Source organism: Acromyrmex echinatior, chromosome 3 (genome assembly GCF_024713525.1).
Source record: "Acromyrmex echinatior isolate Ae372 chromosome 3, ASM2471352v2, whole genome shotgun sequence".
NCBI lineage: Eukaryota > Metazoa > Arthropoda > Insecta > Hymenoptera > Formicidae > Acromyrmex > Acromyrmex echinatior.
The window spans coordinates 21,871,714-21,890,336 of NC_141854.1; the positions used below are offsets into that span (position 1 = coordinate 21,871,714).

Sequence of the window (18,623 nt, forward strand, 5' to 3'; positions counted from 1 at the left end):
AAATTGTAAATGCAATTTGCAAATTTTATATATTTCATGAAATAATAAATTATCTGAAATATTGAATTACCTGAATATACTGAAGTCTTGCAGAGTCAGTTGTATTGCTACTTCCACGGCATTCAATTGCAGAAAGTGTACTTGAGACTCTCGAATGAGTTCCGGAGCTTGATCGTCAGCTACTAAAGTTTCGGAAATTCCGTTAGTTTTCAAGTAGTATCGAGAGCTTAATCCGATCCGTTCAGCAAGATTCTGTAATTGATCTGGTAATCTACGCTGTTTAATCATGCCACCTTCGCCGACGCTTACTTCCGCCAGAGAGAAATTTGAACTACTTTCTGTTATGCCAAATTCTTGAAGTGCAAGCATTACTACCTACAGTAAATTAATGCATTATATGTATGTATAATCCAAACATAATTCGTATATTCTTCAATTATTTAATTTTAGCAATATAAATTTATTTACCTCATGCGCCGTTGTTTCTTTGTGAATAAGAAGATATTTGCAGGTTTGGTCAGCTTTATATACCTTGAGCACGTGTTCAGGATAATCGTTTGCCCTTAAATCATCGTAACAATAAAGCGACGTAAGATCTGGATTACTTTTCGAATGATATAGATTAGTAGTAGTTTGCGTAAGCCCTGTTCCCGGTGGTGTGTGCGGTGGAGCAAGAGGATCATCCAAATGTACACCGTCGCTATTAAAATTGAAAAATATTTGGTGCCGATAAAGGATTCATGTAGATTTAATTATTATTTATGCACAATACTTCAATCAATAGACTCACTTGATCGTATTCTTTGGCAGTATGTTCATTTTCATAAGTGCTTTCTGTAATCGCCGTTTAGGTCCAAGAGTCATAAATCCCTTGTGCTCCTTTTTAGAGTCTTTACACGGTGATACATTGTTGTCCGGGATTAATAATGGTACTCCACCAATCATAGGATTTAAAGGATTTACAGGAGTCATGGGATCCACATGTGTTGATAATCTAGCTCGTGGATCCGATTGAAGCCTTGGTATTTCCGGCTTACTTGTTCTACCTCGAGGTCTCGGAGAATTATCTGGCATTTGAAGCATTTCTTTGAAAGCTATAAGATCAAATAATTGAAGATAAAAGAGAGAATATTTTCTTATTATTTCTGATTTAAAAATTAAACTCACCAAGTAAATTAGATTTTACAGTTATACTGAGATGCGTAGAAGCTCTCAAAATATCAAGAGCTTTCGCATGATTTACATGCTCGAAACTTTGGCCATTTACTTCTAAGATCTGGTCACCTCTCTTTAAACCGACATCTTCAGCCTTGGATCTCTTGTCAACTTTTGAGATAAATATACCAAAACCTCTCTCAAATCCTCCTAAAATGCTAAAATTTAGGACCTCGTCCCTGTTTGGCCTGGCTAACGTTACATTCCGCGTTCTCGCTTTCGCCGCACACGCAATATTTAACAACCTGAAATTTCAATTACAAATAATAACAGTTATTTTCCTTAATATATTTTAATATATTTCCTTTGAAAAAATAAAACAGAAATTTACCTTTGCTGCCCTAACATTTTCTCTCTTTCCAATCCAGTTTCAAATGCTTCTAAAAATTCCATCATCGCTGGATCAGTTTCGAAATCGGTAAAATGATTGTTCACCCATAAGAGCACGACGCGTGCAACGCGATCTCGCACTTGCGCTTGATCAAACCACTCCAACAATTGACTTGCGACTAACAACGGACTATCGATAAACGTTCGATGAGTCAATAAAAAATCTTCCACATAAGTAGGATCTGTAATACTGTTTTCTTCAATGAGCTGTAACATCAAACGCTCTGGCGTTCCTCGAATCACCACGTGACCTCTTCGCGCTGCACCATCCAAAGCTCCCCGCAATTCAGTCACTAAAATTACCCTTCCATTCTCTTCGTGTCTCCTGGTATTCTCTTCACCTTGATGTTGTATTCGAAAATAATCTGCTTGCGTGACACAAACAAATTGGCAATCGTCGCACCTGCAAACAGAAAATTGCATTTTTTATACTTTTCTGTATCTTTCTAGGCCTATATGAAAGTAGAAAAGAATCATATTACAAACTTTGTTCTCATAACTCCACGATGTAGCAGCCTCTCCATAGTAGGCAAGATACCAAAGCTATCACCGAGACCGAGTTGTTCAATCTCACCATTGCTATGCTCAATCTCAACAGCACCGTTGATTAACACGCTCCAACTGTCGAGTTCCTCGCCATCATTCAGGACCACCATTCCAGCACGATCGACTACCGCGAACACCATCACAGCACACAGCGCTCTTCTAACAGCCAAAGTCATATTTGTGAAAGCTTTCAATTGTTGCGTAAATTCTAAAAGCGTCTCTATGTCGTCCTCTGTTCTCTCAACAGGATCCTTCTCTAAACATTCTCGTACAGGATCACGTACCGTTAAACTCTAAAATATCACAACAATAAACATTAGAATAGCATCCAATGCATTTTTAGGAAACAATAAAATAAATAAACAATAATAACACTTACATCCATGCTTTCTGCCAGATCTTCCTCCTCATCGCTATCAACAATGGACTCCACAAGACCCGACAAATCCACTTCATCAGGATCTGCATCTAATGAACTTTGTACAGATGTCATAGTGTCGGATCCACTGTATGCTGAACTTGTGTCACTCGAATGACTGCTCCTGTTTGATTTCTGATACAGCTCCGGCCTGCCTGTAAGGCCCTGTGAGAACTAAAAAAAAAAAAAATTTTAATAATTTATTTAGTTATTTCAAAATTTCTTAAAGATTCACATACATACTTTTTGCTAGATTTTATCATAAAATATACAAACCATCTTTATACATTATTTATGTAATTAAAGAATATTTCATATCGAACTTTTTATGAAATAAATTAATCAATTTTATCTCTTTTCCATATATTTTTTCCAATACTAAATATTCCATATGTTTATTATAGACAATTATATAAATCAATATAGTCTTGATATAAGATACAATATGTCCAAGGAATTTGTTATGAGATATAAATTCTAATCTGTAATAAGATTAGAAATCTAATCTCCACAAAAAGTACCACAGGAGAGATTATATATACAAGTACATAATAGATGTGTATAATGTTATATGCAAAGAGATATTTATGATAAAAGTTAGTAATGGAAAGCGAAACAATAAACAAGACGGAAAATGTAATACTGAAAGAAATCTATTTGTCATTTACACACAAGCAGTCATTTGAATATTATAAAAATACATTGATGTGAAATATAACGTAAACAGCAATAATTTAAGGTATGTTCCATGTAACTTGACTCTTGTTTGAATTATCAACCTAACAATAACGAGCAATTCAAAAACAGCCCAAAATAATGAGTCAGAGGGAAAATATGATAACGAAAATGATTCGCAATGCTGCTTCTGAGCATTAGAGACAACCTATATCCGCATATATAGCTATACGCAGGGAACAAAACATAGACGACGCCGTTCGCTAAAAGCGCAAAGTAGGAAATACCAAGAATGGGCGTGATTGGGACAGGCTCTAGTTCGCGGTTAGGTTAGGTCACAGCGACATGACATCACGCTCGCACGCATGTATGTATTTGTATGTACATACGTAGACCGTGCGAGCATCAGGGCGCGGGTGTATTTCTCGCGCGCGTTCACGTACATGATACATGTACATATTGGTCATCCAAACAAGACAGCTACAAACAACGAAGCTGTTGACGCTGTTGTCATGTCATCGCGAGGGGCGGTCGCGCAGCGCAGTGCAGCGCAGCGCAGCGTGCAGCAGAGAAGCGTATATTATACATTATACACCTCGCGTTCTCCGAGAACTCGCTTTCCCAAAGCGGAACACGAGCGGTCGCGAAAGAGGGAGACGAAGAGAAAAAGGGAGCCAAGGCCATTTTGAGTATATCTCTTGAGAGGAGACTCGAGAATCGAGAGTCGAGGCACTCACTTGATACACGCCGAACGCGTCCATCGCGTCAGCGGAATCCGCAATTCTCCTTGTTATTCTCGTCCTCCTCCTCGGCGGAAACAATCACGACAGATCCAACGAATCGTCGACGGAACGCGTCCGCATTTTCCTACGCGCTTTATCCGCCTCGTCCGATTGTTTTTCTCTCACTGTGGCGTGCCGCTATGCGCGCGTGGAAGCGGCCAGCGCCTCTCACAGCGTGACCCTCTTTGGCTCTTTATACAGCTTAGCACGAAACTCGTGATGCGTCCGACTGTCCGTGTTGTCGTTGTCGTCGCCGTCGCCGTCGCCGTCGCCGTCGTCGCGACCGGTCGTCAACTTAGCGGACATAGGCCTACCACTACCTCTCGACGTCTCGTCCCGCCACCACCCGCACCGCAATCCGTACCACGACCCACGAGCCGCTCTCAGCTCCACTCAGCTCCGCGGCCTCTGTGCTCCGTGCTGGGTGCTCAGTGCCGCTAGCAATGCTGGCATTCCCTTCGCCTTCGGATCGCAGCGTAGTCACGTGACGATTCGCCGTACCGTCGTACCGTGCCGTGAGCGGCTCTTCAGGACCGTGTCAACTGGGAGAGCACACCACGCCGCCGCCACCACGTCGGTCGCTCCAGCCGGAAAGGGAGGGGAGATAGATTGCCAGGCCACCTGTAGCTTCCACGCGCGATTCCGCTTCTTTTTCTTTTTTTACTTTTTTACTCTCCCCCCCCTCTTTTTTTTTTTTAGAAAATTCCATGTGGATCTCTTCACCATTTTGTCCGTTAATATCCCTATGTTTCCGATTACAAATGCGATCGAAATTACTGAGAAATTACAAACCTTGATTCTTGACAATCCGATAATATCAAATTAACATCGGGACTTTAGGTTTATAAGATACGCAAAAAATTTGAATTATATTTGATTTTCCTATATGTGATTATATTGGAATTTACTACAATAAAACAAAATTGTTTATGATATATATGTATACATATACAATTTATACAACGTATCTTAAATTATTACTAACGTATATTACTAACGTATTCTAAATTATCATTTTAAGTTTAGAAGTTTAAGATATCAAAAAATAAAAATATATATATACTGCAATACTACAGTATATGTATAGTAAATGGCACGATCATCTAATTAATCCATAGAATAAAAGAGAAACTAAAGAAAAAAAATCATATAGAACAGAGTTAATATCCATATATCGAAAAATGCTTTGATATTGACTGTGAATTCAATTACATTTCATTTCCTACAAAGTTAAAACGATAGCTGGAAATTTAATGAAATTTCGTTGTCCATATTGCATAGGGATTAAATTAAATTTCGTTACATTGAACATACACACATATTTCTAGTAAATCCAGTTTCAGTATTCGTAATTGCACAGTAGCTCGTAAACGCGGCACAATTTGCATCTTTATAATCTCAATATTTACAGGCAAACTGTATAGCCGTTGCATAAAGACGCATTCTGCCTTGTTAACATAAATAATATATAAAACCATTGTTATGGAATGATCTCATTATAACACACATATAGTTGCGGAGGCACATTTACGGTGCGCTAATGAAATTTCAAAATTTTAAATTTCAAAAATTTAAAACAAGATGGAAATTACAAAATAATAATAATCAAAAGAATTTACTAATGCCTATAATTGGAGATATAACTATATGCCGGGAAAAAAAGGTGTAATTAAGTGTAATTTGCGTATAACAGGGAAGATAATTTAAATAATAATAACTGTCTGATTCGTGGGAGGATCACTTGATGGGATTTCGAAGCGCTTTAACGATGACAGATTATGAATAATTACGGATTTACTTTAAATGGAAGAAGAATAAAGATTATGACGTATAAAACTCTCCCACGTTTGAATTTTTTAAAATTAAATATGTCTATCATATGTCTATCACAAGCTAATGCAAAATACATCTCATCAAATATTAACTTGTTTCTTATTAAATGATGAAATTATTTTATGGAGGTCAGAACCTATTAATACGTTTATAAACTTGAAAATTAAAATTACAATCAATAAAACACTATTGCAGTTTCAAATCTCACTAATAATGATCATCCGACAATAGCAATCGAAAAAAAGAAATTTGGAAATGAAAGATACGTAATTAACTTCACAATAATTACTTAGGTATAGATTGTAAATATTCAATAATGATTGAATAATGATAAGATAAAAATAACTAAGATTAAAAATACATAATGTAGTTTCCTTCGATTTGCATATCCACGCGAATGTCAGCAGCCAACGAAACGTCATAAGGATATTGCAAAGCACGCTTGAAAAGCTGATCAAGAAAGAACGCGCCAATGTTCCCGTGATTAATATTCATCAGCCTTCGCGATTAGTTAATCGCCATGCGGAACAATAAGCAAACAATGATGTAAATTGACGCCAATAACGACACCTGAATTGATCTTAAGAAGTCTATAGAAAGTCACTGTTGAGCGATCGTGTAAAATGCGCTTAAGGAGTCGACGGACGGTCGATCGAGCCGCAAAGGAAACAAGACAGTAAGAGAGGAAACGAGATGTAACGAGAGAGTGTGTGAGAGAGAGAGAGAGAGAGAGAGAGAGAGAGAGGGAGAGAGATGAGAGACAGAGGGACGAAGACCGAGAAACGCTGCTGCTGGTCCGCTCAAAGCATCTATCCAGCAACGGATAGTAACCGCTCAAAGGCCACTGTCCGACCCGACGGATGATTTATACGACCCGTTATGTCGTTCGTACTCGTGTATCTCACTTTTCCTTTTGTCTCGCGCCAACACACTACTTTCCAAATTGCTTCTTCCATTCAACTTTTTGCCCGTCGGAAGGACGAAGGTGCTGCAGATACTCTGCCGCACACAGTTTGAAGTCAAATCGATGAAACCTTTATTATCAAAATTATTCGTGAGTATCTTGTAACTACGTAGCCGGACTGATATCTTCGTATCTTGCATCACTCGACATTAAGTTTGATAATTTTATCATTCCTTAATCAGGAAAAAGATGTGACGAAAGTAAAGTTAGAAAGTAAGACAAGTTTCTATACTATAGACTTTCTGAGGTCTCGACAAATTATTAAAAATATTTACATACAATTTCTTATAGGTAAGTTTTATAGATTTAAAAGATAAAATTTTATAGAACTTTTATATATTAAATTATTTTTATTTAACGTATAACAATTAGGTGTTCAGAAACAAGAAAATGGAATATTTTCGTCAACAAAATTTTGAAACAAGAGAATATTTATTTCGTCAAGATTTATGAAAAGAATACAATAGATGTAATAATAATAGTTTATAAAAAAAAACCATACGCAATCATGAATGTTTCTAAAACAAGAGTAATTTATGTAAAACCAACTAGATTTGCTCGAAGAAGGATTTCCTCGTTTTAATATATGATCGAAACAACATTTACTAGACATTATTTTCTCGGCTGAGTAAGAAAAGAAATATTCATATACAAACAATCATGACTGTAAAATGTCACTTTAAATAAATAACTAAAAAGAAATAAGAGATATTTACCGTGTCATCGAAGACCAGATTGACTTGTCGGTGGTCGGTTATGGGATGGGGATGCGGTGGTCGATGCATCCTCCCTCCACCATGGACTTCCGGGTAGTCGATCTGCAAAAAATACAATTTATAATAAATTGATAAATTATAAATAAATTGTGTATAGAGCGTACAATTTATTAATGTTCAGTGATTATGTGAATAAGTGATTATGTGAGTGTTTATAATCAAGCATTTAAATAATCATCGAAGAATGATTGCCTGATCGTTTGTAAGCGTAACTTGATATCGTTGTTTGCTATGTATCAATTTATATTGATTATTACTTTTAATCTAGATTATGACATAATACACAATTGCATAACACATCTAAAAAATAAATCGTGATTTAAATAAAGATAATAAATAAATTTTACACTTATGACATGAGGCGTCTAATATCTTTCCCCATGGACGCGTGATGATAATCTCATTTGCGGATGCATTGAATATTGCTGTCTTATTTTTACGCTCTATGCAATACATTAAAAAAAAATCTCATAATAATTATCGGTTTATATAGAATCCCGCTACTACTTTAAAAAAATGTTAAAAACACAAATTTCGATTTTTGCATCTATTTTCAACCAGATATCTTCATAATTAAGTAATAAATTCAAATTTAAATGTCAAAATAAACAACTTAATTGAATTCTAGAAAATCAAATAAATTAAATTTAAAGTCAAAACAAATAAATACAAAGGATGTTATATAAATAGAGATATCTTGATAAATTACAAGATGCACCAAAAACAGTATTATAAGACAACGAGCTAGATTTTTTGTGAATTATAAAACACTACATAAATTGGATTAAAAAATGGTTTTATTAGTCTATTTGTATTTCAAAAATTTATTTTATTAAAAGATTTAATTATCTAATTATTTCAAAATTAGTATCTAATTGCGCGTATATATACAAAATGTGCCAAAAGTATACTTAAAAATTTCGTGATCGTGTTCGTGGATAAAAAGGAAGAAATGTTCCTAAGATAATAGACATAAATGCAGTAGTATCAAATAAAATTTATGAAAGTTTTGCGTGGGTATTTTTTTTACAAGAGATGCTCAAAATTCTCCACACATGTCTGAGTATGACAAACACATGACTAACGCATTCATTCATAAAGATTTCATTATTTCAATAACAAAACATTTGCGGCCAAATGTTCTAAGAAGCATTTCTTCCTCCTCTTTATCCTTTTATCTAATTTGAATTTATTACTAGATAATTTAGATAATACAGTATGCTTAATCTAATTTTTCTGTGACAACATAAAATAATACAGAATAAATATTTAAAATATGACGAATAGTAATATTTATAATGATAATCATAAGCATAACTTCATTCTAACGCAAATAATATATGATCAAAAATATAAATAAATAAATAATGAATAAAAAATAAGTAGACTTTATCAAGTTGACACAATACCTTGCAGTGTTAAAAAAAAAGTAATGATTATTCTAATTACATTATTCTAACAACAGACGCAAAAATTTGTTATGAAAAAACCCCTGCTATTAATTAGATATCAGACTATTATCGAAAAGTTACCATTTCAATTTTTTTTATTATCAGCTGATTATGATAATGTCAGCTGCTTTTTACTCCTCGCGACAGTCTCTTTTTCGGTTGACAGTCAACAGTATTCATTGCTGAACAGCAAGGAAAAAAAGGATGAAAGAGACAATGAGACGAATGCGCTTCAGGCCGGAACTCGTAGGCCGGACTTCCGGTAGATATGCTGGTTATACGTTCCATTCACGGAACCGCTCCCTCGTGACTCGATTGTTACAATGAATGTTTAGCCAATTTCGGGATGAAAGTTCAGTTTCCATAGGCGATCGATTGATCGGATGACACGACGCGACGTTCCGATTCAACATTTTACATGATGCATATATCGTCGCAATAAAAAAAGTAGCCCCGCATATTGCGTTGTTCGTTATATTGCGTGAAAAGTGACATAATACGTTACTTGCGCATTTTTTCGAATGTTGCTCCAAACATATTTAATTTGTCCTACATAATCATTAAAAGAATTGCAAACTAATCCCGACATTATACGTTAACATTAACGTTCTCGTACAATAGCTGTAATCAAATAGTACATTTTACAATTACTGTCTCTCCTCTCCTCTCCTCTCTCTCCTTATTTAATAACTCGATACTGAAAACACTCGCGAATTTAGAATTAGCAATCGAAAGCGTAACGCAATCGTGACGCAATTTATAAACGAAACAAGTGCAGAATGTTTTTGACGTAACGACTGAATTGTAAACAATTATCGCATACTAAGTATGAATGCAAAACAATGGCAAAATATTTAAGCAAGAATGTTTCATGATACGTTCAATTATGCCGCATGCTGTTGTACATGACCGAAAAATAACGTCACATTTTCTATCAAATTTCATATGAACTTAATCCCTATTAAAAATATACTGATTCTAATATTTTTTATATCATAAAAATTAAAATTTGATATATAATAAAATTATATATTAAATATCAAATACATAATAAATAACAATCAAAAAATTCCACAACAAATTAAAAATAAAATTATGTTATTTGTACATTATTCATACAAAATTATGTAGAATATATAGAGAATCGACCATGATTAATCGACCATAGAAAAAATAATAATACAACAAATAAGTTGCACGATACTTTAAACAAATATTGAAACGATGCGCAGGATGAAATAATATTTCAAAATAAAAACATTATTTGCTCTCGGTATTGTCCATTCTTTGCAAGCTAATTGTGGTTAAATGAGAAATATTCTCTCAATTATATGCTCTCATTCATTCCGTTCTCCCACATTATGTTCTCAATCTCTGCGTGAGACCTTCGACCGACGCGTGTAGGCGGCATATGTGTACATAAACACGAGGATCAAACAAGATGATCGAGATGTCAACTTGCTTTGCCTCCTCGTCTTTACATCGATTTCGATCCGAAACGTTGATGACCTCCTTCGCAGACATATCGCTCGTATCGCTTCGTATGCAAGGTTATCAACTAATTGTAAGAGGAACAGATGCCTTGAATTAAGATATTGATATGTAATCGAAACTTGTGCGTGTGTGATATGAAATAAACGACTGTTTCCTCAACGGAAGAAGATAAAGCAGCGATTAAAATCATCACAAAAGATAAAAAAAATCACACGTTCCACCCGCAGCAGATGTTTAGCATGAATTGAAAAGGAACTTTTATTATATTGATTTTAAGTTAATTTAATTGTAGCTCGAAATAAGCCATGACATTGTGTTAACTTTTATTTCATTTTATTTTTATACATGTAATGATATTTTCTTCGATATGTACGTACGTGTTTTTATTTTTATTAAATATCTTTTTCGCTTCTCATTTATTGACTAGTACAATTTATGCAACGCATATATATTATACGAATCAACGTGACACGTGTACATAGGATATCAATATATTATATACAAATTTCATACAGACTATAAATTAAGACGAAATATCTAAATTAAAAATGAAAAAATAAATTCATATAGTAAAATCTAAATAAATTGTGTAATACATTTGTTTTTACAGTTTAATTTTATTTCGATTTTTTTTCGTCAAAAATAATCTAAAACAAAAGTACTTTTCATTACCTGTCGCAACTTTCGCACAATTATTTTCTCAAGTTTCAAAGTAAACATTAACAAGTTATAAAAACAAACTTGTTGCATCATATAATTTACTCGTAATAAATTAACTTTTCAAGAGAGACTTAAGATAAGAAGGGTCTCTTTACCTCGGACGATACAATCGATAGAGTTCTCGGTGTACCAGGCCAGCTTCTGGACAATGAGCGACCTTTTCGTTTTCTTACGACGACCCGAGGTCGCCCAGTCCTGCTTGTATGTTTCAACATCGCAAACTCGGATAATTTAATCGGAATTACAGAATGTCTATTTGTACACCATATCCACGTGGTTCCTTTCTTGCCATCACTACACAAATCGATTCATGGATGTCATATCTCAAAGTGTCAAAAAACTATTCGATGCTACCAAATTCGATGTTTCACACACAGTACCTATTTTCCATCAACAATTCGTCGACACGTTTTCACATTAATCACTCATCAAACAACACTTTTAGATTTTGGCATAAAAATCGGACATTATGTTGTGAATGTCAAATGATATTTCACATTAGGGAGTTTTTGCAATAACGTTAATTCAGATACGATGAATGCTAAAGTCATGTTATCCTTTTCTTAATTAGTTGAGAAGAAGATAATAAACCTGACCTTTAACCTGACCGTATCTGGATGATATTATAAAAATCCCTATTAACGATTGAGAATTACGAGAGCACAATGATAACTAACATACTATAAACACCTTCGTCTATACATAATCACGGCGATTCTACTGTTTCATGAATAAGACCTTGCAAATTGTTTAATCTACTGAATCGACATCCAATAAAATTGTTAACAATAAAATTATCCTGCTCGTGTTTCGCGTTTGACATACACACACTCTCACGTACGTTACGTCTCGTGGAGAACTGAATCGTTCACAATTCTTGAAGAGGGCCAAAGACCGACCTGCTGCGGTCACGTGATTTACGCTCAGGAACGTAGAAAGGCTTATCGTATGTCGTAACATATAATTTTCCTGTCGACGCCGGAAATTAAAAAAAAATTGGTATAAAATTAATGGCGAATAAAAAATTTCATTCTAAATAACTCATGATCGTAAAGAACTTGATAAATTTAAATCGCAACAGGTATTCAAGTCTAAAAGAGAGAAGTGAGTAATAATTGATAAAGTGAGTATAGTATAGATTAATGTATATACAAAATAATAATGTATATACAAAAAATAAAATTACTTAATACATAATAAAAAAATATAGCTTTATGTAAGATGTGTTTTACTAATTCTAAATATTACAAATTCTTGAATCTTACAGATATAATTAAAAAACTAAAATTTCCTCGGAAATTTTCTTTAAGATAACAATATTGATTATTCTTTCTTAGCAATTAGAAAAAAATAAATTCTTCCAAAGTTGTCTACGAAAATAAGCGTCGAATGTCACACACATACACACATATGTTCACGTAGAATACTACCTCTCTAAATAATTAAAAAAACATGTAGAATGTTACTTTAAAACCCGAGACAAGCTATTTGTGAAACAAGGATAAGCAGACCTCTCGAAAGATTTTACGACTGATTTTAACGTTTCAAACAGATTGTCAAACTCTTCAACTTAATATAACGGTCAAAAAGATTCAAGATGCATTCATACAAAATAATTGACCTACATATACACTTTCTATTTTTGAAATATCGTCATTCTATACGAGAGGCAATCGGGCAGGCGTAAAAAAACTTATTCTTACGATGTGTAGGAGTATTTCTTGGCCAATTCAGAATCAATAAAGTATTTATACATCGTTTGGTACTTCATTTGAGAAATATTACAAAAATTATACGTGACGTTCGCGATGCACGAGGCCATTTCGCAAATTTTTAGGTCGCGATTTCAACGACATTACGTGTACGTGCGAAAAAATACGTGGCTAAATGTCGGATAGGATATAAATTATGGCACGTTGCACGGGCTGAAAAAGAGTACGTTGATGAACGCGGGCGCATAAACTGTCTCCCGAGTCATCATGTCCTACGAGGAGTCTACATTAGTGGCTTACGAGGCGGCTACACACGGATGCGTCCAGCTAAAAATTTCCTTCTCTCTCCGGGACCTCCGCGAACGAATGGCACGGTATTCACACATCCCAGCACAGCTCGGCGCCTGTCTACTTTATTTTCGGTTCTTCCTGCGCGCTCCCGATGCGCCATTGGCGTCACGACGCGTGGTCCTAAAAACTCTGGGTGCGCAAGAAAGATCCATGCAAACGCCAGCAGAATCCATTAAAAAAGGAGACAACGTCGGTTGATCATATAGAGAAAGGCAAAAATAGCACTGCTGCATTCCAATCGAACGAGAGGGGAAAATTTGCATAGTGCATGTAAAAATGAAAGAATATCATTTTCAATATGAGACGAAGAGGTTACCAAATGATTTAAAGATATCATAGCCAAGGGAGAGAGAAAAAGGGCGACGAAGATATTTCCAGGGGAGGAAAAAATTGTTGTGATCTTATTAATCTATTAATTAGAGAAGAAAGATTAAAAAATATTATTTAAAAATTCGCAAGGTAAAAATCGATGAATGAAGTACGTCACATTAAAAAAAATCATTATTAATTGGATAACGAGAAAGACAAAGAGAGAGAGAGAGAATGTGAAATACTTCTGCACAGAAATCAAGATGGAAGTATCGAATGGAAACAATTCGAGCTGTAATTATGCAAATTGCTGTACAATTATCGTTAAAAGCTTCATCGTTATTCGCGTAACATTATGCCTGTTAAATTCTCGCCTTTCGAGGTGCGCAGCCTGCCAGATAGAGACGAAACACTCATCAAAGACTATCGCGCTACCAGGAAGTGCTAGCCGATAGAATGGCTTCAAAGAGCCCTTAGGGCTTCCGAAAAAAATCGTTTATCGACCACACGATGTCAAAGGAACCGATCAAGGCACTGACAATGTTTAATACTACTTTGAAAATCCTTGAAAATCTATCCGAGACTATCACAAGTATCAGAGTATTCGTCTCTTCGATTCACAATCGATTTTTACAAAACGCTCTAATCACTGTTTACTATTACTCGTTCAATCAATCGTCACTTCGTACTTTCGAGCAAATTTAGAATAGGCGACAACTCTTAACGGTTGGTGCGTCGTCAACCACGCCGAATGAGACACGAAAAGAGACTGAAGTGCCGCACTCGTCCGGCGTATGCCACGATAAACACGCTATCTTCTTCTTCACGGATGTTCATTTTTTGTCGCGTGCACGAATACTTAATCACAACTGCAATCGCTGTACGGGAGACGGTTCTATCTTGCGTACAACAGTAGGGAATGCAATGTCAACCGCTCGAGGGAAGATCGTCCGAGGTAATTTCGATCTACATATCCCAAGTGGACGTGTCATTAATTTACTGATGTGTATCCATTTGTCGTAATTTCTCATGAGCTATAACATCCTATCACAAATTTATCTTAATTAACATAAAATCATATTTATATCTGATTCAAGTAGATTTGAGTTGAAAATTTTTATTAAGGAATTAGTTATATGTGTGATATATCTAAAGTAAAATTCATTGTAAAAAGTAAAGTTTAACATTCTCCCATGGTGACAGTGTTGACAGGTTTTTTCGTACTCCAAAAAAATCCCTTGGTGAAAAGAAAAAAACCTCCAAATTTAGGGAAAAATTCCCGCCAATCAGTGATTGATATCAGAAAAGTAGAAAAGCTATTGTTATTCTCAAAAAAAAAAAGAAGAAAAAGGAAGTATATGATAAGATAAGCCACAGAGCAAAGAATGACGTTTACATCAATTCCAAGATATTAAGCCATACATCCCATTATTCGTATATGATTTCTGGATATATATATATATATATGTCACCGTTATATATATGTCGCGTGTTATCATAATGATTAAAAAACGTCGTCATAGGAACATAAATAGTCACTGGATTACTCCACGACGTCACTCAGCGCAGTTCTACGTACACTCGTGCACATGTACACGTATGTGTGTGTGTGTGTGTGAGGAATGAATGAGAAGGCACGTCTACGCTGCACGCGTGTACGCGTACGTATCCGCGCTTCGAAGAATCGATACAGTCGATGCAACGGCCGCTAGTCAAGTTGTATCGTGTGTCGCACCTTCGCCCACTCGCATCGTAGAATCGCATGGAGCAATCGCGATAATGTGTGAGCAATGTACAAACAGCTTCCAACAGCATGCAAGCCCAATCGTAACCTATAATCAATTGAACGTACTGCGGTAGCATTAGTAGCCGTTGTGCCTCGTCAATATATCTCAGAACGTAGGCAGGCAAGCAGGCTGCAGGTGCATCTAAACGGTACTCGGAGAGAGAGAGAGAGAGAGAGAGAGAGAGAATCTGGGTCGTACGACCACGTATATGTCTTCGTTGATGACGCTTTGTATTCATCGCCTCCAAGATCATTGAATAATCTTGTGTTCACCAACAAAGTATACATGCAATGTATATGATTATGTGATCAGAGATAAGTATACGTCGTTTTACTTTGAGTTTGAGAACAGTGCTGTTTAGAATGTAATATTAATAGAGACGGATGAATGGCATGGATAAAAGTACTGCTTTTGAGGTTTCCACGGTACTTTTTATACAGAAGCTATGGTCATATCAATTATTAGAATGCCAACGTTTTGTGAACATTGCAGTTTACTTCATCAGGGCGAGGAGTTCCTGTATAACACCGGTATGTATATACGTATCAGGCTGCTCCTCATCCTGTGAAGTGAACTGCAATTCTAATAATGGATCTGGACACAGAGATAAAAAATTATGCGAACCGCATAATTTCCGTAGTATTATTCGAAGCGAAAATAATAAAATAAATAATATTTACGAGCCAATATTTATGTGCGCTCGGCGAACTCAATGAATCGCACGAATAAAGTTCTAAGGCATTTGAGTCCAATATAACGAGAAATAATTCTATAGTATCCGCATGATTTAAACTAAGGAAATTAAAGATGTGTTTCAATAATGAAAAGAGATGGCATACATCCTGCGCCGGATGTGTGTCGATTTTGAACGCGTCGTTTAAAAGGAGCCAGAAAATACGATACTCTCGCAGACAAACGACAGCAAATAGATTCAAAGTTCCAATTGTCTTGATTAATAAGGTTTCCGATAAAACAATTATTCGCGTGCCGATGGCAACCTCGGAATATAAATTTATGCATTACAATATAAAATTAAATAAAAAATTAACAGGAATTGCTTAACGAATACTTTGAATGTTGAAAAGTTATAAAAAATATTTGTAAAAAATGTTGATATTACTCTATCGAAAAAATAATTATGCACGTATAGTATACATATGTAATATCAAGAGATCACGATTTTATCTCGCGCCAAGTGTACGCGAGCCGCTTATTTGAGTCAAAATACAATTATCAGACCTCAATAATAACTGGATCGATTGAGTTTACGATTGTCTCAATCGATAATTAAAGACCCTGTATAAGATAGAAGAATCGCCAAAATGAATGCTGAGAAATTCAACAATGCAAAGCTAACTAAACCTGTATCACACAATCAAGAATTCGCGCAGCAGAAATATGTTTTTATTCAGAAGAGAGACGCAAACTCGAATCGCGTAGACGTCCGGCGGAATTTACAAGCGAAGAGAGAAAAAAAAAAAGCTCAGCTCTTGTACCATGGCCTCGCTCGCACGTAAACCGAAGAGAAGAAGAGGGACACACGTCTGGACGGGGATTTATTTTCGGAGCGGATCTGGTCGCTTTCTTTCGCTTTTTCCATTTTTCCTTCGTTCTAGCGAAACCGGTACGAGGTTTAGCATTTTTGTCAGTCCAAGAAATCCCGCGTTCCATCGGTCGTTTCTCGCGCCACGATTCCACGAAATATTAGCCATAACGAACGAAAGCTGTATATACTTATGATATGGTTAATGAGCCTTCCTTTGTATCGTCCGGTTATGTCAACTGAGCTTGCTATTCAAAATAGGTCGGCGTTACTTACAAAATAGCGCCGCTTTGTCACCCTACTTGACATTTTCTGTCGCCCCCGCAACTTCACAGTATAAGCTGTATGAACGAGTTATACCTTTCCCTTCAATATTATAATTTATAATGGAGTTATGGCTACACAATTTGCATGGAAACTATACAAGATTCTAATATGAAAGATCTAGTATTATATTGATTTTTTGTATATTGGGAATATATATATATATATATATCGTATCATAAATAAGTTATGGTAAAAATTATGTGTGCAAAAATATTTACAAGTAATTGCAAGAGATAATATTTTTATTAATAAAAACTACATAATATATATTGGCAATTATAAAGTAGTGTTATAATGCGGTATGTAAAAGGAAATGCCAGAATATTAGAGAGAGAAAGAGAAAAGCCAACATGCCTCATAAATGAAATACAAACTATGTTGTAATAGTATATTTCACAGTAACAGTTAAAGTAAACTCCGATACAATATCAGATCGTTGTTGGATACATGACAAAGTATGTCAAAGGGTAAAAGACACGGTTAGAGTTCATCTAAAGTACAATATGTCAGAGTATACCCGACCAAATCGTATCTTTGATTCTCGGATTTAACGTTTTACATCGAAAATCATTCATCATATCAACAATATCACTGTTCAGGATTTGAATATACTAAAAATCATAGAACGCTACGAATCTTCAATATATTTTATATATGTGTAATTCATGTACGCATATAAAATATTAATATATACATGTAATTATACAATATTATTACTACATTATTTTCTTCAAAGTTTAAAAAAAAAACTTGTATAAAATTAAGTCAAGTCGCTTTTATACGAGTTTTACTTGTTTAATATGAAAATCTCATTCAACGTTGCATGAATATTAAGTAGCTACATTTAACGCTAAGTATACGTTGCGTATAAATATTCTGTAGAGAAACCCCTTCGTGGACAGCAGCGGGTGTTAAAAAGAATCTGGAGATAAAACTGAAATCTGAGTAATACCATGACGAGTCACGGCTCCGATTATATTCAAACTTCCTGTATGCAGAGATCTCCGTAATGAATCCTTATCCAAAGACGCGCTTACGCATGGCGGATGTGGCATCGTTCGCCATGATTCTTACATAAATGCATGCGCGTATATTTATTATAACGAATATTCTCGTCATCACATATTTATGATGCAATATGATATCAATGGACTTGGATTTGTCGAAAATTCCACACTTTACCCCTTGTGTCGTAGATTGAAAAGGAGACTTGGCGAACTCGTTTACATCTGGGTCGGTGAGAAATAATCATGGGACAAAGATCACAATTTATATAATTGCATAATTGGGCGCACAGAACATACGTGTATATATATATATATATATGCAT

General features: G+C 35.3%; 1 protein-coding gene across 12 annotated transcripts in view; it reads right to left on the minus strand.

Moving 5' to 3' along the window:
• Positions 1 to 18,623, minus strand: part of LOC105143272 (rap guanine nucleotide exchange factor 2) — a 136,519-nt gene that overhangs the window by 26,844 nt on the left and 91,052 nt on the right. For 10 of the 12 annotated variants that reach the window (XR_015544646.1, XM_011051482.2, XM_087404825.1 and 7 more), the window contains 8 exons: positions 7,540 to 7,641; positions 2,531 to 2,743; positions 2,092 to 2,444; positions 1,547 to 2,008; positions 1,168 to 1,460; positions 791 to 1,094; positions 469 to 700; positions 71 to 375 (listed from right to left, as the gene is read on the minus strand). Coding sequence is in view for 11 of the 12 variants with exons in the window: in XM_011051482.2 (XP_011049784.1) it covers positions 71 to 375; positions 469 to 700; positions 791 to 1,094; positions 1,168 to 1,460; positions 1,547 to 2,008; positions 2,092 to 2,444; positions 2,531 to 2,743; positions 7,540 to 7,641 (2,264 nt within the window). In the remaining variant the exon portion in view is untranslated. Of the gene's footprint in view, positions 1 to 70; positions 376 to 468; positions 701 to 790; positions 1,095 to 1,167; positions 1,461 to 1,546; positions 2,009 to 2,091; positions 2,445 to 2,530; positions 2,744 to 3,981; positions 6,875 to 7,539; positions 7,642 to 11,359; positions 12,176 to 18,623 lie in introns of those variants that run through there. The other 2 variants (XM_087404823.1, XM_087404827.1) reach the window with 2 other exon arrangements.